The following is a 24763-nucleotide window of genomic DNA, read 5'->3' on the forward strand; positions in this document are numbered from 1 at the left end:
CTCTTTGAAGTAACTCGGATAGAATGACCTCTGTCCTCCTTGTCTCCTGCAGGTGTGTGTCCTGTACCCAGTGTGGCGCCACCACTCCAGGCCTAAGGTGTGACTGGCAGAATAATTACACCCAATGTGCCCCCTGCGCCAGCCTTGCAACATGCCCCATCTGCCTGGTGGACTACAATGAAGGCACCATCATTGTGCAGTGCCGCCAATGTGACAGGTGTGCGGTGCTTCTACAAACTTGTCAGAACTGGCCTCTGCTTTTTTTTTTTTTTTTTTTTTACATAATTGGCCCCTATCTAAACTTTCTCTTCTTTCTACAGATGGTTTCATGCCTCTTGTCAGGGTCTCCATTCAGAGGAAGATGTAGAGAAAGCTGCAGAAAGCAGCTTTGACTGCACAATGTGCCGAACTTTCAAGACCACTAAAGGTGGGAACAGAGTGATTACTCTGAGTGTGTTTACCAGTGTTTTTTGTGTGCTGTAGAGTGAATAGACTTGACTATAACATTTGATCCTCTTGTTTCTTCTGTTTGTTGTTATTGGCTTTTGTGTGTCCTGTGCTGCAGTTATGACCAAGGCCAGAGACGCCATTGAGCCTGTAGTCATGACGCAGATTGTCACCAAGGCTAAAGAAATGGGTACGTTTCACAAATTGATGGAATATAAATAACAACAAATGAAATACTTTAGCCATGCCACAGTGGAATGGCTTTTTGTTTTATTGTTGAAATGTCTCTCCAACTATTGGATGGATTACTGTGAAATGTGGTAGACACATTCATGATCCCCAGGGGATGAATTCTAATGACAGTGATATTTAGTGTCATCATTATGTCAAGATTTTATCTTCCCATTAACTTCAGCCGTGCTTTGTTTGGTGCTAATTGGCAAATGTTAGCATGCTAACACAATAAACTAAGATAGTGAAAATTGTAAACATTATACCTGCTGATCATCAACATGCTAGTATTATCATTGTATTTATGTTAGCATGCTGACGTTACCATTTAGTTTAATGCACCGCTCTGCCTAAGTACAGCCTCACAGAGCCACTAAAATGGCTGTAGACTTTTATTCTTGTTATTTCTATAAGATGGTTTAATTTATAATGTTGCTCAATCTGGCCATCATTTTGATCTGGTCTTTTCAGATCTGTCGAGGACCTATACCCAGGATGGTGTTTGTCTGACTGAGTCAGGGCTTTGCCAGCTCCAGAGCTTGTCTGCTACTGCGTCACGGCGCAGGAAACCCAAGCCGAAGCTGAAGCTGAAAATCATTAACCAGAACAGTGTGGCGGTGCTTCAGGCCCCTGTAGACCCCCTCTCAGAACACTCTCGTGATGAAGACATGGAGGACAACAGAGGTACTTGTCTTTTCACACAAGCTTCTTCTTTCATCTCAGACTGTTTATTGGCCTTCAGTATAATCGGGAATTGGACTATCAATATTGGCTTATTTGTGTGTTTTGTGTGTGTTTTTTCCCACCACCACATTTTACCGCAGGCTGTTTTTTTTCTGCCAATTTGACTTGTTTAATTCTGTAGCACTCTGCTTTGATGTTTTCAGCTTCATACAGCTGCACAGTTCACACTTAAAATTATTAAAAGCTGATGCAATTCAGATACTTTTGACAGTTATCTCTGAATTTACAGAATGAGGCCTGCATCGCAGATTTCTTTATTTTATTTTTTTTGTATTGTCTTATAGTGTGTTGTGAAATATCCACAGAGATAGAAGTGTTGTGGCAGGAAGGTTTGGAAAAGATTTGGACAGCCTCTTTGTCTGCAGCTTGAAACAAATACAAAAGAGTAATATATGGATCTACTCACTACGCTCACTGATGCTTGCTATCAGTGTGAATATCATTATTTAAGCCAGTTTCTGTGTAATTTGTAGCACCACTGTGTGATTTGCTGACATGCTATGCTGTGTTTTTACAACTACAATTCAGTGTTCTAAGTATTAAAAAGCTGCCATATCTTGAGCACAGTTTGTCGCAATTAATAAAAGTATCAGCAGTCAATCAGCCTTTATATAAATGATACAGATCAGTTAAAAAGAATGCTGTGATCTGCTCCCGTATGATCCAGCCCATTGGCTCTGAATACCACTAATTAGTTGTACCAGTATTAGTTTACCCATATCCAAAGTCCAACTCCACTGTCTTCATGTGAGAGGTGAAAAAAAGCTGTACCTGGTCATAAAAAAGGAGCTTAAAAAAAGACTCACACCGGAAATAACAGTCCAATGAAATGGAAAATAATTTCAATCAGGCTAATGTCCTTCCACTGAGTGGAGTTCAGATAGAATTGACCTTAGCACTGTATTGAGGGAGAGGGGCCTGGCTGGGGTGTTCTCTGCCGCAGGGCTGTCACTCATCATCAATGCTCTCTCCTTCTTACAGAGGCGGAGCTTCTAGATTGTGAGGCGAAGTCTGACTCAAGCCTAGAGCGAGAGCCAGCAGAAGAGGATTCCAAGGGGGCCGACGGCGGCAAGAAGAGGAAGAGGAAACCGTACCGGCCGGGTAGGGCACCTGATTGAAGGAGACAGCTCCTCTGAAGCGTAAAATGGTGCAGTACATGCCCGACGTTGTAGCTGTAGCAAAGCACTGCCATCTCAGGGCCTCTGATGTACAGAGGGCTCTATCTAGTGTTTCGGAGCCCTCATGTTAAATGCAGTGGACAACTGAAAACTCAGCATTCCTCAAATCATATCACATCCATGATTATAATTAAAATGGGGCTCGTTAAAGGTACATGTATTGATTTTGTTGACAATAAATGAATAACTTTTCCTCTCAAGGAATCGGCGGGTTCATGGTGCGCCAGAGAAGCCGTCCAGGTCAAGGTCCAGGCAAGGCCAAACGATCCCTCTGCAGAAAGGATTCCTCTGGCTCTGTATCAGAGAATCACATTGGAAAAGAAGAAGGTCTGTATACCACTAAAATATTCACATATCTACATTATAGTAGATTTTTCCCTGATTTGTTTTTACTTTTATATTAACAGTTTTTGAAGACACAACAGAACTAGAAGAGATTATGACACAAGATGTAATTTGTTGCAGGATGGACAGAGGCGCTGCCTGATACTCCTGTGGATGAGACACCTCCTGGACCAGAGGTTCCAGAAAAAATAAAGAAACGCTACCGAAAGAAGAAAACCAAACTGGAGGAGGCCTTTCCTGCCTACTTGCAGGTCTGTCACCTTTGATAGCATACGTGTTTGGCATGCTCAATAAACGAATAACTGTGTATAAGAATGTAAATGAATGGGGATATAGCATTACACTTCGTCAGTGTATATCAGTGTATAACCACTCTGCTAACCATTCTCGGGTATTATAACTCGGTGATCAATGTGTTCAAAAACATAACTGATTTAAGTAGAAAGTCTTTCCCTGTTTTGTAAACATTGATCCAAAAATAATTGGCTCCAATAAACAGTTTTTCTTCACATCAGGGTTCATTCTGCCAACATAGATGGCACATTTTTCTACTGGTGAATATTCATTTTAAACATTGCATATTCTAAAAGACACATTCATTCATAAAGGAAAAAATATTGCACTAGTTAAAATAGCTTATTTCATCAGTTGATTTCATCAAATCTATTTTTGTTTTATTGTTATGCAAGCTTCACATTCATATGCACAGATTGTCTAGTCGTGTCATGCCATATCTTCATAAAATGTGTTTTATCTCACCCTTGGGAAGGTTGGGAATTCAAAGTACATTGCCTGGGAACCACTTACAGAACTTTAGTGCGCAGTGCCCCTTCTGTGAGCTTTTTTGAAAGAGGGAGAGCCTAAAGGAACTCACAGTCTCTGATCATGCTCTTTAAATGGCTCCTGTCTGGGTTGTGAATTGATGTACAAAAGCTTAACTGGAGATGACTTCGAGGCTCCTTATCTGAAGCCAGTATCTCAGTGTCACCTTGTGTTGGCCAAAACATAGATATGTGATGTGCATTAAGCCACAGGCAGCTGTCAGTGCTGCTCTTTATCCCACCACAGTAGGGGGAAGAGGGAGGTGTTCAGGCTAACCTAAAGGTCCAACACAGTGAAGCACATTTCATTAATTATTGAAACAGCAACACATTGGGCTTTTAATGTCTCAGTGCAGCAGGGAGCTGCAGTTACATGTCGTTGAGGATAGTAGATGACTTGTGGGTATAAGTGGTGGGGTAGGTAGGTGCTGACGAAAGTGAAGTCAGCAGCAACATGACTGTTAGTTTCAGAGCTTTGGTTTCACTTCAGTCAGTTCCCATGAGTCTTCAATGTACGTCTGAATAATTTCGATGTGACATGGTACATTTCCCAAGAATGATGTCAGGAAAGGTAAGCTGACAGTTCTTAAAGGGAAGTGTCAACACAGAAGTGACCAATGCTTTGTGTTGTCATGTTCAGGAGGCATTCTTTGGAAAGGACCTACTGGACAAAAGCAAGCAGAGCAGGCAGCAGGGGGTGGAATCAGGCCTACTGGAAGAAGGGCAAAGCCAAGTGGAGAGGAGGCACCCTACCACCAGCTTCCTGAACCCTTCATCAGACCCACTGCTCAGCGCCTCAACAGCATCCCTTCCTGCCAGACCATCAGCAGCACGTACGTATACTATTACCTCGGAGGTCCAGTACAAGGTGATTCAAGATGATTGAATGAGTCAAAGTGATGCGTTAGACAAAATATTACATTTGACCAAATAACTTTTAACAACTTAAGTTAGGCCAGCAATATAAGGGAATTGTTGCAGGTACTACAAAATCCTGGTACAAGGCTATCTTCTGTTTATTTTCATTTTGGAAGATAACGAATTATTTTATGCATCTCTAGTAGTGTCTTCACTCAGTATTACCCCTTCCATACAGGTGAAATGAGTATTACCCTGGTCCACTGAACACAATGAAACAGCATTTCACCTATTCATACAAGACAGTGTCAGAGATTAATCTCCGGTCATTCATGCAGCATTCATACTTGATTCCGAGACTGCTGTCCCATTTACATTACTGTTACACCAAAGAATTACACTTAATTCCAATATACAAGTACTGAATAAAGTTTGTTTCCATTCTCTCTGCAAGCTAGCTCTGTCTTGCCTGCCCACTCATGCACTTTTTGTCTATTGCTCTCTTGATCTTTCTCACGTTTTTACATGAGATGGCAATGCCCGTTGTGCCAACCTGAATGGCTTCTTGTGCAGCCAGAAAACAAAATGCCACATACCTGAAACGGAATGGTAACAACATAGACCGGTGGACCCATTTTTAACATGATTTGCTATAGCTGAATTCAAATGGAAAAGGTATTATACTGTCTTTGCCAACACTTAGCTGTCCAACACTCTAGCTGTCCAAAGATAAAGTTTGCACGCTAACAGTGGTTTAACATGTTTATATTTTGCCAAACATCTGTTTATAGTCGACCTTGGTGCAATCCCTTCTCAACAAGAAACACTGCTTCAGCCACACTACTTCTGGCTGTTTGATCATCAACTCGCATATCAAATATCACATATCATGATCATACCTGTTGTCTGCACTCCATTCAAGCAGATTTCTCCGTATGTAGAGCTGTATTTGTTCTTGAATATTAAGTTAGTTTAATAGTTTAGTTAGTAGTAAATAAACAAAAGAAAAACTTAAGTTTTGTTACTTAAGATTGCTAGAGTACATTTGATGAGTTTGAGAGATACCAACTCGTATCCAGTTTTGAGATTTAAAAAAAAAAAAAAAAAAAAAAAGCATAATAAAGTATCATGAATGGTACTTGACAGTGATAAAAAGGACAGATATTTGATTTGGACAGATATTTATCTTTGCTAGAGATAATTGCTTCCACTTATAACAGAATATTTGATTTAGGAACATGCATAAGGAAAAAAAAATAAAATGTGATTGCTTAGATTGTAACAGCAACAGGTAGGTGGGCAGGTAGTATTTTCAGATATCATACTCCTTAGAAAAGAACAGGAAAAAGTGAGAAATAGCAAATAAACCATAGCATTTTGAAGAATTAAAACCTGTAACCTTGGCAACTGTGACCTTCAGACAATTTTTTTTTTTTTTTTTTAACCAAATGTCTTTATAAAGAAAATTGTGCAATGTTTTCTTGCACTGGACGATAATTGTAATGTTACAGCCCTAGACAATTGCAAGTGAAAATTTTGTGCAGCATGGAAGTACATGAAGTACATTTTTGCTGACATGTCAGCTGTACTTGTTTGTGCCATGCTTCAGTGAGGTGCATTTAGCAAGAAACTGAATATTCAAAATGTATTTGTGTTAAATTATTTCTTTGGACTGACCCACAGTTATCTAAATCAAAGGCTAGAAAACTGTGTTGAATGAATCTATAATGTTAAAGATCTTCAGCATGTTTTTGGTATTGTGATAGCCAAGTATTAGAGTTCATATCTTTGGCAGTAATTTAGTCACAGTCACTTAATGCCCCGATCAGACAGAGTACTATTTGCAGGCTGCAAAACACGAGGCACACCACACTGCCTTTTTTTGTGAAAGCCTACAATTTTTTAAAAAAACAGCAGTTTGCTGCATCTTTTTTTTTTTATTATTATTATTGTTGCTAGGCAACTACCGAATCACCTGTCCTTAATTACCTTAACTGTTGTTTTGCTTTGAAGTAAACTCACAGATCTGTACCTTTTTTATTTGAGATAGTTATTGATCATGGTAACTATGGTTGGTGAAGTTATATAGCTCCATGTATCCAGCAACAGCCACCACTAGTTTGTCCTCCATGATTGTTGTCTCCATTTGTTGTCGTCACCACCGCAGAAGGCGCGCCTCTCAATTCAGCTGATTGGACAATGGGGAAAAGCACAAATGACATCGGCCACTTTTCTGCTCTGAGTTGACATTTTTTCAACTCAAGGGGTTCAGGGCACTCCTGCAAAAATGTGAGGTGCATAGAGCAGAAAACTTGAGGCGCTCCGCAACACAAAAGCAGCGAGCAAAAAGCTTCACTCTCATTGAAAACAATTACAAAAAGCTGCTCCAGCTAAAAAATGCTCTGTCTGATTGGGGCCTTAATCAGTTAAATAATACTCAGATATATTTGGTGCTGTACTTTTCAGTTCTCTCAGGGGCCAGTCAATTTACATTCAGATTCTTTTGTTTACTTGAGGCCAAATTCTACATGTGGCATCCAAATAAATGATTCCAAGTCCCACCTCATGTCCGTTCAACATCACCATCAATTATGGTTTGTGACTCTTTGGTTTTCTTTCTTTTTTGTTTCTTCCTTTTTTTCCATTTACAGAGACGTCTGAGGAACCATTAGTTGATCTATCTGATGTTCTGAACACTGATGCAGACATCTTGGGAATGCTCGGAAAGCCAAGCAGTGACTCTGGTGCGTCATATATTTCACAGGCAGTCACAGCTACAAGAATTTATTCACCTAGCTTTGGGTTTACTAAATCTTTTCTTCCCAGTTCAGAAATTTCCTCAGACAACAGATTTATTTTACTTTCACCACTTGGATGATTTTTTAATGTCACATTGTTTAACAATACTTTTTTTGTTCATCTTTGGTTTTATCTTTTGTTTGCATTGTCCAAAGCGTATTGTGCTTGTTCTGTCTTCACTATTTTTTCACTCATTTTATCTGGTTTTGGGTTCTTGTAGGTCTTGATTTTTGCCCCTTCCAGGTTGACAGCTCACCTCCTCCTTTTGGTAAGGGTGCTATGGCCTACTAATCCCCTTGCTTTAGTGCATTCTTCCTCTCTTACAGTGTGTGTCTATTTAAGTGTGCATGTATACAAGCTGCTTCATACTTAGCTTTTCTCAACCATTTCGGATTGTTTTAACACTCACAAACTGTGTAGTGCTTACCTAACCCAGTGCACAGTATTCACTCAAATGTCTATGGTGCGTCAGTCTTTGTTTGTGAGCCTCCTGAACCCTTTTATACTGGTGATATTTTTTTGAAGAATTAATTGAACAAATCCTTAGCTGCCTAATTGGGAAAGGTCTTCAAGATAGGACTGAAACAAATCAACAAGGACATCCTGGCATTCAAAAAATGAGCAGTTAAGAACCAAGCAATTTTCAGAACAAGATGTCTTGGTGAATGTCCTTCCAGTTCCTGAAGACAGTGAAGGTCTTCTTTTCTCAGTCCTGTGGCTGGACGACAAAAAGCTCTGCAGTACACGTCCTTCGTTTTTTTGTTTAGCTTAAATGCTATAATTTTGTCCTAAGACAGATCTTTCCAACTAATGGTTGCTACCAACCTTATGTCAGTAAAAATGTTTTTTTGTAAAAGAAGTTATGAAGAAATGGAAAGTATATACTAGAATAGTGCAACAGTTGTTTGCAATTATAGTCATGTGTAATTAAGCAAACTACATTACACAACAACAGCAAAAAAAGACATTCTGACACAATGTAGGTTTGATCAGCAATGTAATAAGGGAGGTAATTGGGGCTTATCCCATAGTAAGACATCTCACTCATGCTACTGCTGCTTAATGCTTGATGGTCTAACCTCACTTGTAAGACGCTTTGGATAAAAGCATCTGCCAAAAGACAGAATGTAAATGTAAAATGTACTCAGAGAACCAGGGTTACAAAAGTGACCTAAAGATTTCTTATGGATTGGATTAATGATTTAGAATGTGACGAAGGTTCTATATATTTTTCAACATGATTAATAGTTGTTTAGAAAGAAAGAACAATGTAATTGGTAGGTCAGGGTAATATTCTGCAACACAAACATTCAAGTGTTTGTGCTTCTTTGCGGAGAATTAGTATGACCTGTCTGTCTTTTCACAGTTCCCAAAACACTTCTTTTACACAACACAGGAACCCCAAGGAGCTGTAATCGTATTCTGTTCAGTTTTGATTGCATTCCACAGGCTCTTAAGACAATATACATGTTCTCACTTCAAGTCTATATTTATGATCACATTCTTGGTTGAGTATTTTGTTGGTTGCTCTGTTTGTGTGTGTGTGTGCATGCATGTTAAGATTTGTTTTTGTATGTCCGTGTGTGTTTCCACAGCTGGTCTGGACATTGGGCCCCTGGCAGACAGTTCCCCAGTGGCGCCCCAGTCTCAGGCTGGCCGGAGGACACCTCGAACCCTCCCAGAGGAACCCCTGGACGGTATTCTCAGCCCAGAGCTAGACAAGATGGTCACTGATGGTCAGTGTGGGAGACCAGACATCATCATTATCATGAAGACACTTCTAGTTGTTTTACACCATTATTTTAAAACTTCATACAAGACAATTAATCTGTCATCTCTTATTCTTTCCTTGTTTCAGAATCAATTCTCAGCAAACTTTACAAAATTCCAGGTTTGTAATTTCATCCTGTCTTGTAAAATTGTAAGCTTTGATCCAGTTTTGTCCTATACTAATTAATGAGTGAATTCCCAATGTGGTGTTGTCACGGCAACAATAATAATAATAATAATAATAATAATAAAACTATTGAAATGGTCATTCCTTTTTTTGCTAACTTCTTTGGTCATTCCTGAGTGCCCATTAAACTTATTGTCTTATAATTTTATTTTGAAAAACAAAGTGGAATTTGGCATCGGTATAGAACACATGGGTCATGAATTATGAAATTTCAGTGTGTTCATATTCCTACTTTAATGGGTATATATATATATATATTATATTATATATTTATATATGTTGTAACACACTGTTACAGAGCTGGAGGGCAAGGATGTAGAGGATCTCTTCACAGCAGTCCTTAGCCCCAGCACAAGCCAACCACCTCCACCACCACAGGTGCCTCATCCCCAGGGTCCAGGGTCCCTCCCTGCCACACCTGGCACTAGTATGCCTCACCCCAACACAGGTACGTCATTAGTCACTTTGTCATAGCTGAGCATAGTATTTGATTCTGTTGTTTTTTGAAAATCCATGCATCTAATGCAGCGCATAAATGTTGCGTGTAGGGAATCCCATGTTTCCAAGGATGCCAGTGATCAATGGTATGATGGGACCAAACCAACGCTTCCCTACAAATCCAGGAGCAGGGCCCTGCATCCCAGAAAATTTCTCCCCCCTTAACCGTATGCCTTTCACTGACAATCCAAGGTAATGTACTGCTGCCTCCTTGTAAACTGTTATATATTCCAAGATTAATTTTCTTTTTTATCTATAAAACCAGACCATAGTGATTAAAGAATATTTCATGAGCTGTTGTCCATTGTTGTTACAGGGATAGGAAGTTTAATCAGATGCCTAGAGAGGCAGTTGGTCCATGGCCCTCCCCTGCCCATGGCCCTGGCCCTACACCCCCTGGATCTCTGCCTGAGGGGGAAACTGAAGCCATGTCAAATGCCCAAAGGAGTACACTCAAGTGGGAGAAGGAGGAGACGCTTGGAGAGCTAGCCACTGTAGCGCCCGTCCTTTATACCAATGTCAATTTCCCTAACCTCAAAGAAGAATACCCGGGTTGGTATACGGCTCTAAAGCTTTAAATTATTATTTCAATTTGTCCACATTTGTGTTGTTCATGATTGTATCATCATTGCTGTTATCTCTGCTTATATTGTTTGGTTGTATCCACTGCACTGTCTCAATCACACAGTACAAAGAATACCTTGTATGCTCTGTAAAACTGTTTGCATGACAACTCCTTTTATTCTTTCAACAGATTGGTCCACCAGAGTAAAGCAAATTGCAAAACTTTGGAGGAAAGCTAGTTCACAAGACAGGGCCCCATATGTGGTAAGATCACTCATACTGTTGAATTTGCCAGTTTCTTCAAATATCTCAAAGCCTAAATACTTTGAACCATGCCAGACATCAAACTGTCACTACTAGTTGCACCGACATATTAGTATGCAGAACGCAGACTCCTGTATCGCATCTGGCCTCGTGCCTCTTGCCAATGCAATTTGAAATCCGGCCATTCACAGATGAACTAATTAACATAGGAAGCCCTGCTCAGTGTTAGAACCCACTATGGTCTCAGTAATTAAGTTCACTAGAAGTAATTTTATCTGGCAGAGGCGAGTTTCAAAGACCTAGTCTTGATTAAAAAATGTATCTTGCATTTGCCACTGGTTACATGTTTACAATTCTCTTTTATAGTGATTTATTTCAATGTCTCACTTAAACATCCCAGTTATGGTCAGACAAGTATTGGAATCTTTGCCTTGTGAGATTACTGCATATGATTTACAGTGAATGACCTCCATCCTGTGCTGCATATACAGGACAAGGAGGAACCCAGAATGTAAAGGGAACAAAAAAACAACTGTTTGGGTATAAAGTGTGGGTATAAATAGCAATCCAGCACCATTGTTATAGGGCCTACCCGATCAAAATGAAATATGAAACTTAAAATCAAACTGAGAGCCATGATCTGTATTTAAGATTAAACACCATGTCTCAGTTGTAGGTTAGCAAACCAACCTAGCCTCTAGGACGGAGACACCTTTCTCACCGCCACTAGCAACCTGTTGCTGGTTTACAAAACAAGAGGATGGGTATGGTCCAATAGACAGAGGTTTTCTTCTTCTCTATGGATATTAGGGCTTCCCTACCCCCATTATTTTGCTTACTAGAGTAGCAATATTCACACTATACCAGCACTTTGGTGATTTTCTAGACCGTTTTTTGTTTTGTCTATTCGGGTTGTTGATGCTAGTTTGTCTTCACCCTGTACTTATGTTGGAGGTAGTAAAATTTGAATGTTGTAATTCTTATTAATCATGCAGTTTTGAGCATGAACTTTGCAGACAGGTGGCTGGACTCCAGTGACATGTACAGTAAGGAAAGCCGGAAATCAGTTTTAGATATTAACTTGTCTTGCAATGTTTAAGTCCCCATATATCATAGTGAGATATTGAAACAAATGCTATGAAAGAGAATTTAATGTGACATACACACAGTTTTGGGTTAATATAAGAAACTTTACTCTACTGAGAATCAAGGTTGCACAGGTGACTTAGGTTTTGTTTGCCATCTTGTGTTTATGAAGTATGTATGTCTGATCTGTTTTGTCTTGACATTGTGATTAATTTGCTCTTTAGCAAAAGGCAAGAGATAACCGAGCAGCCCTGCGCATCAACAAAGTCCAGATGTCAAATGAGACGGGGAAGAGGCACCATCCACAGCAACAGCCCCCTGAGGTGTTTGATCCCAACATACCACTAGACACAGAACTGCTGTTTAAAGACCCTTTGAAACCAAAAGAGTCAGAGCATGAACAAGAGTGGAAGTTTAGACAGGTAAGAGTGTATGCAATGAAGTCAGCGAATGCAGCGGCAGGTCCACTTTATATTAAGACAGCTAAGAGGTGGTTTAGTAAAAGCTCCCTAAACAACTGCACTATCCTCCACATTAACCCTGATGACATTGGTGGTTAGTAGGTCCAGTTCATTTTTGGCATGAGACTGATATTCACTGCATCCCTTTTGACATCTAATCCCACTTTTCACTCTACTCTTCCAACAGCAAATGAGGCAGAAAAGCAAACAGCAAGCCAAAATTGAAGCCACTCAGAAATTGGAGCAAGTTAAGAATGAGCAACTCCAGCAACAACAACAGCAGCAGCAGCAGACCAACAGCCAGTCAGACGGAGATGGCAACAACAGTGGTAACCAGAGTCCAGCCTCCCAGCCTAGCAATGGCAGCATGTCCCCAATGCAGCAGCTCAACTCTAAAGAAGGATTTGCCAGGCCGCAGCTACCAGGGACGCCCACTTCAGGTCCTCCAGAGGATGTGTTTTTACGGCCTCCTCCTCCCCCTCCATCTGGGCCTTCCTCCCAACCTCAGTCCCCACAGGTATTCTCACCAGGCTCCTCTGGTTCCAGACCTTCCTCTCCATGGGACCCATATGCCAAGATGGTTGGGACCCCAAGACCACCATCTCTCGGGCCAAATACATGTCGCAGAATGCCTGTGGAATCTGGTAAATCCCCCACCTCCTTGATGGAACAGCAGGACAAAGGGAGGCCCTCTCCTGCTCATGAAACTTTTGGCTCTCCAACATCCATGAGCAGTGACCCTTATGCTAAACCTCCTGACACCCCAAGGCCAGCTGGGGAAATGGACCCTTTCCTGAAGCCCATGGGTCCCCCCAGAGCCAGTCAGGCTGCACAAGGAAGGCCCCCAATGGGTTCTCCAGGCAGAGATCCATACTCCAGGCCCATGATAAGAAATGAGGCTTATCAGCGCATGGCTCAGAACAGGATGATCTTGTCTGACCCGTACTCAAGGCCTTTACTAACACCAATCCCTGGAAGTAATGAGTCTGGCTCGGTCCCTCTGTTCAAAACACCTATGCCCCCTCCTCAGGCTCAGGATCCTTTCAACCGACCAGGTCCACATCCTACTGACAGGTTCTCCCAGAATCAGCAGACTGACCCCTATGCTCAGCCCCCACATACACCAAGACCATCTGGAAATGACAACTTCACCAGTCCTCCTAGAATGGTCCAGCATCCACCTCAAGCACATTCATTTGCTCAGCCAGGACCAATGACCCAAATATCCAGAAATCCTTATGCTCATGCACCTTCCACTCCAAGGCCTGACCACTTCACATATGACCCATTTGCTCAGCCGTCTGGTCCCAACAAGCCAGTTACTGACCCTTTCTCTCAGTCTCCAGGTAACCCTCGATCCATCAATGAACCCGGTGCTCAACCTCGCCCATTTTTTGAGCCCTATGCCCGACCTCCCGGTACCCCACGTCCACATGACAACTATGGTCAACCATCAAACACCCCTAGCCCGTCCTCAGACCCTTACTCACAGGCTCCATCTACTCCTCGCCCCGGTGGGATGAACCAGTTCTCTCATCAGTCACACCCTGTTCAGCGGATGTCACCTTCCCACTCAGTGGACCCTTATGCTCAGCCACCAGGTACTCCACGACCCTCTGTGGCAGATAGGTTTTCCAAGTCACCAGGTAGCCAGAGGGGGCCAATTGAGCCATTTACTAGTACACCTGGTACATCAAGGCCAGGGAGTAGTGACATGTTTTCTCAGCCTGGGACCCCCAGACCAATGCTTAGTGACCCCTACGCCCAGCCACCAGGGACCCCACGACCTGGTCCTGATGGGCTCAGCAGACAAGGACCAAGGCCAGGACCAATGGGAAACCAGGACCCCTTCTCCCCACCTCAAGGCAGACTTCAAGAGCCATTCCCTCATCCAGGCCCACAAACACCAAAACACCCTAGTGTGCCAGAAGATGGATTTACTCAGTCGCCCTCCAGAAGACCCAATCAGACACCCAGCCATGACCCATTTGAACAAGCCCCAATGACCCCTCGTCCACAGTCAACAGAGAAAATGGAAATTAAAGATCAGCCAAATGTGGGTAACAATGGAATTCCCCCTCAAGACCTGGGCCAATTGTCAAACAACCCACAAATGCCTGGTGTGTCCTCTGAGGCTCAGGGAGTTGCTATTGCTGAGAGTGAGGAAAGACTCAGACAGGTACATGAATACTGTTGTTTATACTGTTTGTATTCTAAATCTCATAATTCTAAATCTCATAATTCATAGATTACTGTAGAAATTTTATTTGTGCACAGGTGTACTGCTTTTTAGTCATTTCTTAACAATGTTTTGAAAGATTTTTTTTTAACAACCGTGTTTATATTTTTGTACTTTGGCCGTCATTGCTGTCAGGTATTATAACATTTTACTCAAGTCTGTTTCTGAGATATTTAGACATCTTTTGAAAGAAGTCCAACAAGCAAGAAACACAACTGATCAGATGATCACACAGGCTGTAAACAAACCACAATTTAAGCCATATTATGTACAACAGATATCCATTTATTTGGATATCTGTTGTATTCCCTCATTGTGTAGAACAGGTGAAAGGTGAGCCAGGAACTGTAGTGGACACTTAAAACAGACAGATTTGGTAATGATTTTATGTTTGCCCTCATTTTATTTTCCAAAAACTCAATGCAATGGTAACACATTCCTAGATCACAAAAATGTTAGTGAGTCTAAGGCTTTCATCACTGTCAGGAATTATGACTAAAAATAACACATTGTAAAGAAACTGAACTTTACTTAAATTCCTAATATTTACCCAAATTTAATAGAATAAAGACATAATTATGGTTTTTGTAAGTCTATGTCTATGTCCATTTAATATTGATAAATATATAGACTAATGATATGAAAAAAGATAAACATCTTATTCTTATCTCTAACATCTTACATTTTATTGTATGTGTTGTTAACTATGCTGTAGTACATCAGTACATGTGAGATAAAGGAAAGGAAAACTTTATGTACATTTGCAGAATTGAAAATACGTATCATTGGCAGTGAAAGAAATGGAGCTTACACGTGTGGAATAAGTAGCCTAAAATGAACTGAATAGCTCAAAATACAGCATTATTGTAAGTTATAGGTGAATCAATGACCACGGGTTTAAAAAGTGTACATTTCTGTATTTTTGTTGTTTGTAGCGACAACGAATCCGAGAACTAATACTGAAGCAGCAGCAACAGAGGAGTGCCATTCGACAGGAGAGGGGCCCTCAGGAGCCTGTTGGCAACATGACTCCTGGAACACCACGACCCTGGCCCCAGGAGGGCCCTGGGCAACAGGGGGAAATGTTCAGCCGGCCTCCTCCACCTTATCCGGGACAAGGACCCATGAGAGGGCCAATGAGGTTTCCTGGACCTTTTCCAGGGGATCAGCGTGTCCCTTTTCCTAATGAGGGACAAATCCCCCGGGGCCCACATCCTGGAGATCCTAATTTGAGACATCAGGGACCAAGGTTTGTGCTATCATTAATAAGATGCTTTTTATCACACCTTTGTATTTCAAATAGTCTGGAATTGAACACAGCACTACACAATACTAGGAATGCTCTTCCTCTCTATTTACATGTGTTTTTATTCTATTTTAGGTTTGCATTTCCACCTGGTGTTCTAGGACCTCATGGGGCCCAAGAGTTCTTTCCCCGGGGACAACACCCAATGCAGGATGTCCCTCCTCAAATGAGACGGTCCATGTCTGCCGAAATGTCAAAGTCTATGGGAGGTAACCCTATGGGGCTGCCCCAGCACTTTCCACCACGTGGTATGCCAGTGCAGCAGCACAACATAATGGGCCAGCCTTTCATTGAGCTGCGACACAGAGCAGCTGAAAACAGGCCACGTATGCCATTCCCCCCTGGTGCCATGCACGGAGGCAACATAGATCCCAACTTGCAGGCTCAAAGGCTACCAGGATTTCCAGGGCCACCTGATTCCAGATTCCCTTTTAATCAGGGGCCTAGGATGGTAGACCCCATGGCCAGCCAGACTGGCCATGTACAGCTATCTGCCAGCATGGACAATCTTCATCAGCAATCCCAAATGTCAGGAAACAACACGCTCAAACAATCTCCTTTGATGAGGTCTATGAGTCAGCCTGCTTCAAATGAGACCCAGAACATGGCAGCATCAATGATCCTGACTGCACCCCCTGCTGGGCAGACTGAGACTGTCTCAGTGGCTAGTAGTGAAGCTGTGGAGGAAAAACTGGATGCAGAAGAATCAGCAGTCAAAGATCTTGAAGACGTAGAGGTGAAAGACTTGGTGGATGCTGACTTAGAAAACCTGAATTTGGATCCTGAAGATGGTAAAGACCTTGACCTGGAGACAAATGACCTACACCTTGATGACTTCCTAACATCTGGGAAATTTGACATCATTGCTTATACAGACCCTGACCTAGATGACATCAAAAAAGACATGTTCAATGAGGAACTGGATCTGAGTGATCCTATGGATGATAATACTGACACCACAGACATCAACAAAAACTCGAGCACTGGTGGAACTGAAGCCTCATCTAGTTCAGCATCTATACTGGCAAAGTCAGACAAGTCAGATGCTACAGGTGAGCACGCTTCAGCTGAAATCAAGCTGGAAGCTCCTGGGAGTCACGATTCTGCTTCTTTGGCATCTGGGCAGGAAATTAAAACAGAGGTCAAAGAGTGCCAGAAACCCCCTGAGGTGGTAGACCAGCAAGCCGCTGTAAACGCCTTAACCTCAAACCAGCAGGGAGTTCTCTCTGACTCCACCCCAGTCCTGTCCAGTTTACTCATTAAGCAGCAGCCTGAAGAGCAGTCATTAAATTCAATGGTTGAATCTGTCAATCAAGGCGGTAACCTCATGCCCCAGCAGAACCAAGTCACTGACGCTCAGCATACCTCCGGACTTGCAATGAGTCAAACAATACCCGACGCCACCTCTGCTGGAGAGGCTTCTATGACTGGCTTTGGGGCAGACCAGCAGGTGGGGCTAGCCCCTGGAGTGGACCAGAGCAATCTGACCCAGGCCCACCAGGCATTGTTGAACCAGGCAATGGGTCAGCACGGCCAGCAACACCGTCCTCTTCTGCTAGAAGAGCAGCCGCTCCTATTGCAGGACCTCCTAGACCAGGAGAGGCAGGAGCAACAGCAGCAGAAACAAATGCAAGCCATGATACGACAGCGCTCCAGCGACTCCTTCTTCCCCAACATTGGTAAATTATATAACCTACAACTCCTTTATGTCAATGTAGGTTAAAGTTTGAGATTATTAGTCTTTTTGTGCAGTTTCTGACAGTACAATGTATGTCTTTTTTAGATTTTGATGCCATCACTGACCCCATCATGAAAGCCAAGATGGTTGCCCTGAAAGGCATCAACAAAGTCATGGTTCAGAACAACATGGGAATGACGCCAATGGTTATGAACAGGTAAAAAGTTGTTTTTGGTACTGCATGAATAATACTCACATACAGGTTAAGCTGTATTTAAAGGGATAGTTTGGATTTTTTGAAGCGGTATTGTATGAGGTAGTTATCCGTAGTCAGTGTATTACCTGCAATAGATTTGGGTTGGCACACTCCCAGTTTGGAGAAGCAGGCAGGAGTACCGGCACAGAAGTTAAGCATTGTACTGCAGTGGAGGAGGCCAGCAGCAAAACGTATTGAAGCCACCTACAAAAAAAAAAAAAAAAATCAATATCAGTTTAAGTGTACACTATATTTAGAATATTTTCACCACTTTACCTTTCTGCCCTTTCCTTTGGCACTACTTTTTCTCAAGCATATAGCTCAGTATTCCTACACATGCCGTGCAATGTATTACGCTGCAGACCAGCTGTTTGGATCAGAAAGTGCTGCTGCAGCGTCATACAATGTACAGTATGTGTAGGAATACTGAAGTTCTACAGTTGAGAAAATGTAGTGCCAACGGAAAGGGCTGTCTGATGGCAAGGTAAAGCAGTGAAAATATTACAAATATAGCATACACTTAAACTGATAGTGATTTTTTTTTTTTTTTTGAGTCGGCTAAAATACGTTTTGCTGCTGGCCGTGTCCACAGCAGTACAGTGCTTAGCTTCTGTACCAGTAGTCCTGTCTTCTTCTCCAAACTGGGAGCGTGCCAACCCACATCTACTGCAGGTAATATACTGACTATGGATAACTACCTCATACAACACCACTTCAAAAAATCTGAACTATCCCTTTAATAATTCTAAAGTTACACAATGGTTTCTTTACTACAAAATGTAATGATGGCAGTGGACTTGGACACTGGATACTGTGCCACTATAAAGGAGAATTGGTACTGTAATCATTGTGTTGCTGTGTGTCACAGATTTCCTCCTGGTCCTTCACCACTTTGTCCTGAAAGCACACAACTTCCTCCACAAGTTGTTGGACAGGTAATTGAACAATTAATCTGCTTAGATGTATAAAAACTGCAAAATGTAAAATATATTATATGTAAATATCTAATAAAATACTTGTCTATCAGGATGGCAAATTGACACAAGTAACGAGACCGAATCCTCCAAACTTTGGACCGGGATTTGTCAGTAAGTTTCCTAAAAGTTTATATGCATCTTCAACTTTTTGGTTTGAAGGTCTGTCAGGGCTGGAAATGTAAAGATGTTTGTTTTTTATGCTGTCAAGATTGCTAACAAAAGAGCTTTTTTCTTTCAGACAATGCTCAGAGGGCTCAGTACGAGGAGTGGCTCCAGGAGACTCAGCAACTACTTCAAATGCAGCAGAAGTTTCTGGAGGAGAAGATTGGAGCTCACAGGAAGTCTAAGAAAGCTCTGTCTGCCAAGCAGAGAACGGCTAAGAAGGCAGGGAGAGAGTTCCCTGAGGAGGACGCTGAGCAGCTCAAACATGTCACAGAGCAGCAGGGTGTAGTGCAGAAACAACTGGAGCAGGTAAATGTTCGGCCTGTCAAGCTCCACCACAGAATTCTATCTCAGCTCTACTCCCCACAGTGGCCACCCTAGGCATTATGAGCAAAGTTTCAGGTTTAAAGTATGGATTGAAAAATAATAGCACAAGGGCCAAATCTGGCCCTCCACTAGGAGTATTTGTCCTTATGGGGGAATAAACACCAGGCTACTTAAGACCATGTTATGGACAGTGCATGGTGTTGAAACAAGGTCTGACTGAATAACAGATGAAAAAAACAAACCACCTTCTTTTAATTACACAATATTGTTTATTTAATATAAGTTTATTTAATCAGTATTATTTAACCAAATAATATTCACATCTCAAATGACATGAGATTATATTATTTTCCAACAAGTTTGACTGCAAAGACATTTTCATTACCTCTTTTTTACACTTTTGTGGACATAATTTCTTTAATGCGGAGGGGGTAATATTTTACTGTATCTTAGCTTTATAGCGTACCTCATTAGTATATAATATTAATTAGTCACATTGATTAAACAAATAAGGTAGGTATTGTACACATGGTATAGGTCTAAATGTATAGGGTATGCACAGGAATGTATACAAGTATTTTATTTCCAAGCAGACTTGAAAAATAATATCCCAACAAAAAGAATAATTCAAAACACACAAGCCTATGTCTACACTCCACCTGTCAACCTGCTGTGACTCACCCAAACAACAGTGCTGGAAAAAAAAGGCTTATTTTATTCACCAACTCCTGCTTTAAAGTGAAATTCATCAGTCACTATTAGAAAGTAAAATCATTCACTTGGGTAAACCTGTATCCTCACAAGTTTGCCTTGTAAATGTGATAAAACACCTTGCAAACAACACATAGTTTTTTCATAATTTTTGTGTATTTCAGAGAACTTCAGTCACATTTTTTATGGTTTTGTCTTATGTCTTGTTTCAGATCCGCAAGCAACAGAAGGAGCATGCTGAACTAATAGAGGAATACCGAGTGAAACAGCAGCAAAACAATATGACACCCATAATGCCTGGGATTCACCCAATGCCAGGTCCTGCCGGCATGGTTCCCGGTGGACCACCAATGGTCCAGCCTCCTATGAACCCCATGATGCAGATGCCACTTCATCCTGGTCAGCCAAATGCACCTCCACGTATTCCCAACCCACCACCTGGCTGGCATCCTGGTGCTCCAATGCCCATGGGCGGACCAGGAATACCACCTATAATGCCTCCCCAGGTACCTGTGGGTAATCCAGGCCCGCCTCATCAGATGCCAATGGGTAACATACCTCAACACTCACAAATGCCTGTGGAAAACCAAGCACCACCAGCTCCTCCAGGTGGTGTAAAATCCATGCAGGGAGGTGGTGTGAAGTTCGATGATAACAACCCATTCAGTGAGGGCTTCCAGGAGCGGGAGAGGAGGGAGAGACTCAGGGAGCAGCAGGAGAGACAGCGGGTGCAGCTCATGCAGGAAGTTGAACGACAGCGAGCCCTGAAACACCGCATGGAAATGGAGCAGCAAGGTATGATGGGGCCAGATGGGAACATGGCGCCACTTGCTCAGATGCCATTTTTTAACTCTGAGCTGCCACAGGACTTCATGCAGCCTCAGAGGCCTCCTCTACAACAACAGCAACAACTTGGACCCATGTTTCCCCAGCAGCAGGGCATGCAGCCTGGTATGGGCTCACCACCTGGGACATTTATGCAAGGTGAAAGGAGGGCCATGATGGGGAATGGGGTGATGCCCCCGGACATGGGGCCTGGTTTGGGGCCTGATAATCTTGCCCTTCAAGCACCTAACTTTCCCCAGGGTCAGCCCAGACCTCGTCAGTTTAGTGGACCAGGAATGATGCTTCAGATGCCAGGAGAGGGTCCGCCATTTGGGGCTGACTCAGCTACACCTCTTCCATCTAACTTTCCGGGCTCAGGTCAGTCTCTAATTCAACTCTACTCCAACATCATCCCAGATGAGAAAGGGAAAAAGAAGAGGAACCGCAAAAAGAAGAAAGATGATGATGCAGATTCAATCAAGACCCCTTCAACTCCACACTCAGACCTTACAGCCCCTCTCACACCGTGTGTCTCAGACACCTCCTCAACTCCAACCAGAAACACCCATCTCTTCGGAGAACAGGACTTGTCGAGGTCCCCCTTACTGGGATGTTCCACCCCAAGTCACTCAGAACTGGAGAGGCAACTTTCTGGAGGACAGTCTGCACAACATGGTCTCTCTTCAGACACAGCAAGGGCCCAGGCTCAGGAGCATGACAGGATCCTCAACAACATAAAGCTGGAGCAGACTGATGCCAGTGAGTGTCATGGGCCAAGAGAAGGGCCCATCGGCTCAGGAATGAGCTCTGTGAAGGAAGAGGGTAGTAAAGGGAGTGTGTCTCCCGCCCCAGCAGGGCAAAGTCCAAACAAAGGTGAAGCTGGCAATGAACTACTGAAACACCTTCTGAAGAACAAGAGTACACCTCCACCCGGGTTCTCCCAACAGAGGTCAGAGGAGAGCCTGCGCTCAGAGGAGGAGGAGTCTGCAGACTGCAAAACCCTGCTCAGGCAAAGCTCCATGGACAGCAATGGGGTCAGTCTTTGTATTAATCGTTCAGTTATAGAGCACTGAGGGGGGTGATCAACATAGTGAGTCATAGACAGGCTAAGTGATTCAGATGGGAGGCGCGTCATAGTTAAAGTGGTATGAGTCATAGCTGTCACTGAGTCATTATGTGTTTGAAAACATCTAACTTGAAGTCACAATGGTGATCAAATGATTTGATGTGTACCCATGCCTTTTTACGCTACAACATCTATTTCTTATCTTCAGGCATACTCAGATGGCCACCCTGACTTTCCTGGACCTCTTATCCCTGAACAGGAGAAGAAGAAAGGAAGAAACAAGAGGGCTCCAAAAGGAGGAGACAAACCTCCCTCTCGCTACAAGAAGAGGAAGAAGGAAGGGGATGAGAGGCAACTGATGCACTCGGGCCCTGACAGTGTAATGACCCAAATCAAACAGGTAAGACTGATTTTACCATCTTATACCGGGTCTCACAAAACTGGTTGGAGCTGCACCACTGCAGTTCTATGGGAACAAAGGGTGGTAGCCACATGATAACTTGAAATCTGAATGCTTTATTCAGAATTTTACAGTATTAATTACTGCCAGAATAGAAATGGTCTCCACTGAGTGCACAGACACTCATTTCACGTATCATGAGCATATTACTGTAATTATGCACTTGTTGAATGACAGTCGCACACCCAGGTATTAAAAGCTGTTATTATTGGGGAGGGGGGATAGGGATTCATAATTATATTGTAAGTCCCTCATTGATTGAGGCGTATTGATTTAACCTTTATGAAGCAGAATCACTCATCAGAAATGTTGTAAAATATCATCTTCATTGCCACATTTAGCAGGAACTAAATTTAGCAGGAACTAAATGAGCATGCACTGTAGTATGCAGGTTTGTCACTAAATAACATAGGTTTGGCTAACAGGGCCACAGCCATGACCTTGTATATGGCTTTGGGCTAGAAAAGCGCATATATTGGACATTTAACTGATGCTACCCACATTTACTGACATAACTAGACCAGAGATTAGACTTTGAGGACCCTTATTATTCTTCCAACACTCAATTCAATTGCACAGACAAACTCTGAGAGAGAAAACAATCCAAACAGGAGTAGTTTTACATACTTACATAAAAATGGCTTTCATTCAAACATTGCAATAAGGATATGTCTGCAAAGTATCATACTCACAAATTACAAGTTATCTTTCTATTCAAGATTAATGGTGCTGGGTTTGCTAAGTTGACTACAACTACAGTGGCTATATTTTACCTTCTCTATTGTCTTTTTTGTTGTTGTTTTTATTTTTCATATATACTGTATGACTATACACATTTAGTTTGGTGTCTCTCTTTAGGTGGTTTGCATTGAACATTCATTAACACTTACCATTTTGTTCCAATTTCACTCCTATCCCTTACCCGGCTCTGTTTTGTTTCACAGCAGCTCTCCCTGCTGCCCCTCATGGAGCCACTGATTGGGGTCAACTTTGCCCATTTTGCTCCCTATGGCAGTGGTCAGCTCAATGGAGAGAACCTCCTGTCTGGTACCTTTGGCAGTGCCTCACTCGATGGAGTCTCTGACTATTACTCCCAGCTGGCCTACAAGGTGAGATCTACTTAATTTACGAAGGGGAAACTGGGTAAACAGTGATGTGTGTTAAATGTACCTGCAGCATGATGCACTGACATTGTGTTGGTCTTGATTCCTAAAGCAGAGTAACCTGAGCAATCCACCAACACCTCCGGCATCTCTTCCTCCCACCCCACCACCTGTAAACCGACAGAAAATGATCAATGGATTTGCCACGACAGAAGAGCTGGCTAACAAAGCTGCTGCCATGGGTAAGCATTCAGGAGGATGTATCTTTAAAGTCACTTTCCAGAAGATACACTTCCTCCAGACAGGTTACTCTATAACGTTTTAGTGGCAGGTTGAGATGTTTGTGTCCCAGAATATAGCAGTAGATATGCAGTACTTCCATCACTATGGACACAATGACAATGTGCTCCTCTTCCATACAGTGTCCAAAGGCCTTGTCCCAAAGCCGCTACATGTCCCATTCAGGACTGAGGAGGATCTGCTGGCCCGGGCCATCGCTCAAGGACCCAAAACTGTAGATGTTCCAGCCTCCCTTCCAACCCCTCCCCACAACAATCAGGAGGAGCTCAGGTAACGGATAGCTGAAGCACATCTGTCTGTGTTGATACTTTTTTTCATGTTTCGGCTGCATGATTTTAACAGTGATGTTTTCTCCCTGCAATATAACAGTAACAGAGGACAGGAGCCTTGCAAGGAAAGGGACACACCCGACAGTTTTGTTCCATCCTCATCTCCTGAAAGCGTGGTTGGCATGGAAATCAGTCGCTACCCAGACCTGTCCCTGGTAAAGGAAGAGCCGACGTCCCCCTGCCTGTCTCCTGTCCTCCCCATGCTTCCTGCACCGGATGGGAAAGGTAGACACACACAAGTCTCAACATAATTAAAATATTCATTCCCGTCACTCTAATCATAATGAATTGAATGTTTTTGTGTATGCAATTTAAACACATAACTACAATATACCTTAACAGCGTGGCAATTTTTTAATGGATGTCCTCCTTTTTTATTTTCTAGGGTCACAAATCAAACTGCAAGATATTAAGACTGAACCCTCTGCAATGTTCTTCGGATCCCCCTTTGGCCCCATGTCTAATGATTCCAAACAAGGGCTGGTTTCTGTAGCTATCACACTGAGACCAGCTGCAGCAGAGGTAAGAATACTTGTCAGGTCATGTTATGTTTAATTGTGAAAATTTAACTTGTATCATGCTCATTCATGCGTCAAATGTCAAAGTTAAACACTTCCAAATCAGTTTAGTAACGATTTTCACTGTAAATGTCAGAACAGTAATACAGGCCTGTAAACCTACAATTTCACAGATGTTTGACATCATATTCAAGAAGGCTGTGAGAGTGGAGACTTCAGGGTTATCATGCTGCTATTTTCTACCCCTTAAAAA

The 24763-nt window shown here is 42.5% G+C and overlaps 1 protein-coding gene across 10 annotated transcripts in view; it reads left to right on the plus strand.

Moving 5' to 3' along the window:
- Positions 1-24763, plus strand: part of kmt2cb (lysine (K)-specific methyltransferase 2Cb) — an 83101-nt gene that overhangs the window by 50014 nt on the left and 8324 nt on the right. For 3 of the 10 annotated variants that reach the window (XM_067605907.1, XM_067605911.1, XM_067605917.1), the window contains 31 exons: positions 53-217; positions 321-427; positions 566-637; positions 1150-1362; positions 2404-2523; positions 2802-2927; positions 3066-3196; positions 4407-4599; positions 7276-7368; positions 7644-7691; positions 9019-9159; positions 9282-9314; positions 9679-9828; positions 9929-10070; positions 10195-10430; positions 10633-10706; positions 12017-12214; positions 12441-14432; positions 15428-15741; positions 15874-17477; positions 17582-17693; positions 18601-18667; positions 18760-18820; positions 18948-19180; positions 20122-21768; positions 22009-22200; positions 23205-23369; positions 23476-23605; positions 23786-23933; positions 24033-24217; positions 24378-24514. In XM_067605907.1, coding sequence (XP_067462008.1) covers positions 53-217; positions 321-427; positions 566-637; positions 1150-1362; positions 2404-2523; positions 2802-2927; positions 3066-3196; positions 4407-4599; positions 7276-7368; positions 7644-7691; positions 9019-9159; positions 9282-9314; positions 9679-9828; positions 9929-10070; positions 10195-10430; positions 10633-10706; positions 12017-12214; positions 12441-14432; positions 15428-15741; positions 15874-17477; positions 17582-17693; positions 18601-18667; positions 18760-18820; positions 18948-19180; positions 20122-21768; positions 22009-22200; positions 23205-23369; positions 23476-23605; positions 23786-23933; positions 24033-24217; positions 24378-24514 — 9229 coding nt within the window. The remainder of the gene's footprint in view (positions 1-52; positions 218-320; positions 428-565; positions 638-1149; positions 1363-2403; positions 2524-2801; positions 2928-3065; positions 3197-4406; positions 4600-7275; positions 7369-7643; positions 7692-9018; positions 9160-9281; positions 9315-9678; positions 9829-9928; positions 10071-10194; positions 10431-10632; positions 10707-12016; positions 12215-12440; positions 14433-15427; positions 15742-15873; positions 17478-17581; positions 17694-18600; positions 18668-18759; positions 18821-18947; positions 19181-20121; positions 21769-22008; positions 22201-23204; positions 23370-23475; positions 23606-23785; positions 23934-24032; positions 24218-24377; positions 24515-24763) is intronic. The other 7 variants (XM_067605909.1, XM_067605908.1, XM_067605910.1 and 4 more) reach the window with 7 other exon arrangements.

This window comes from Thunnus thynnus, chromosome 12, assembly GCF_963924715.1.
Source record: "Thunnus thynnus chromosome 12, fThuThy2.1, whole genome shotgun sequence".
Taxonomy (NCBI): domain Eukaryota; kingdom Metazoa; phylum Chordata; class Actinopteri; order Scombriformes; family Scombridae; genus Thunnus; species Thunnus thynnus.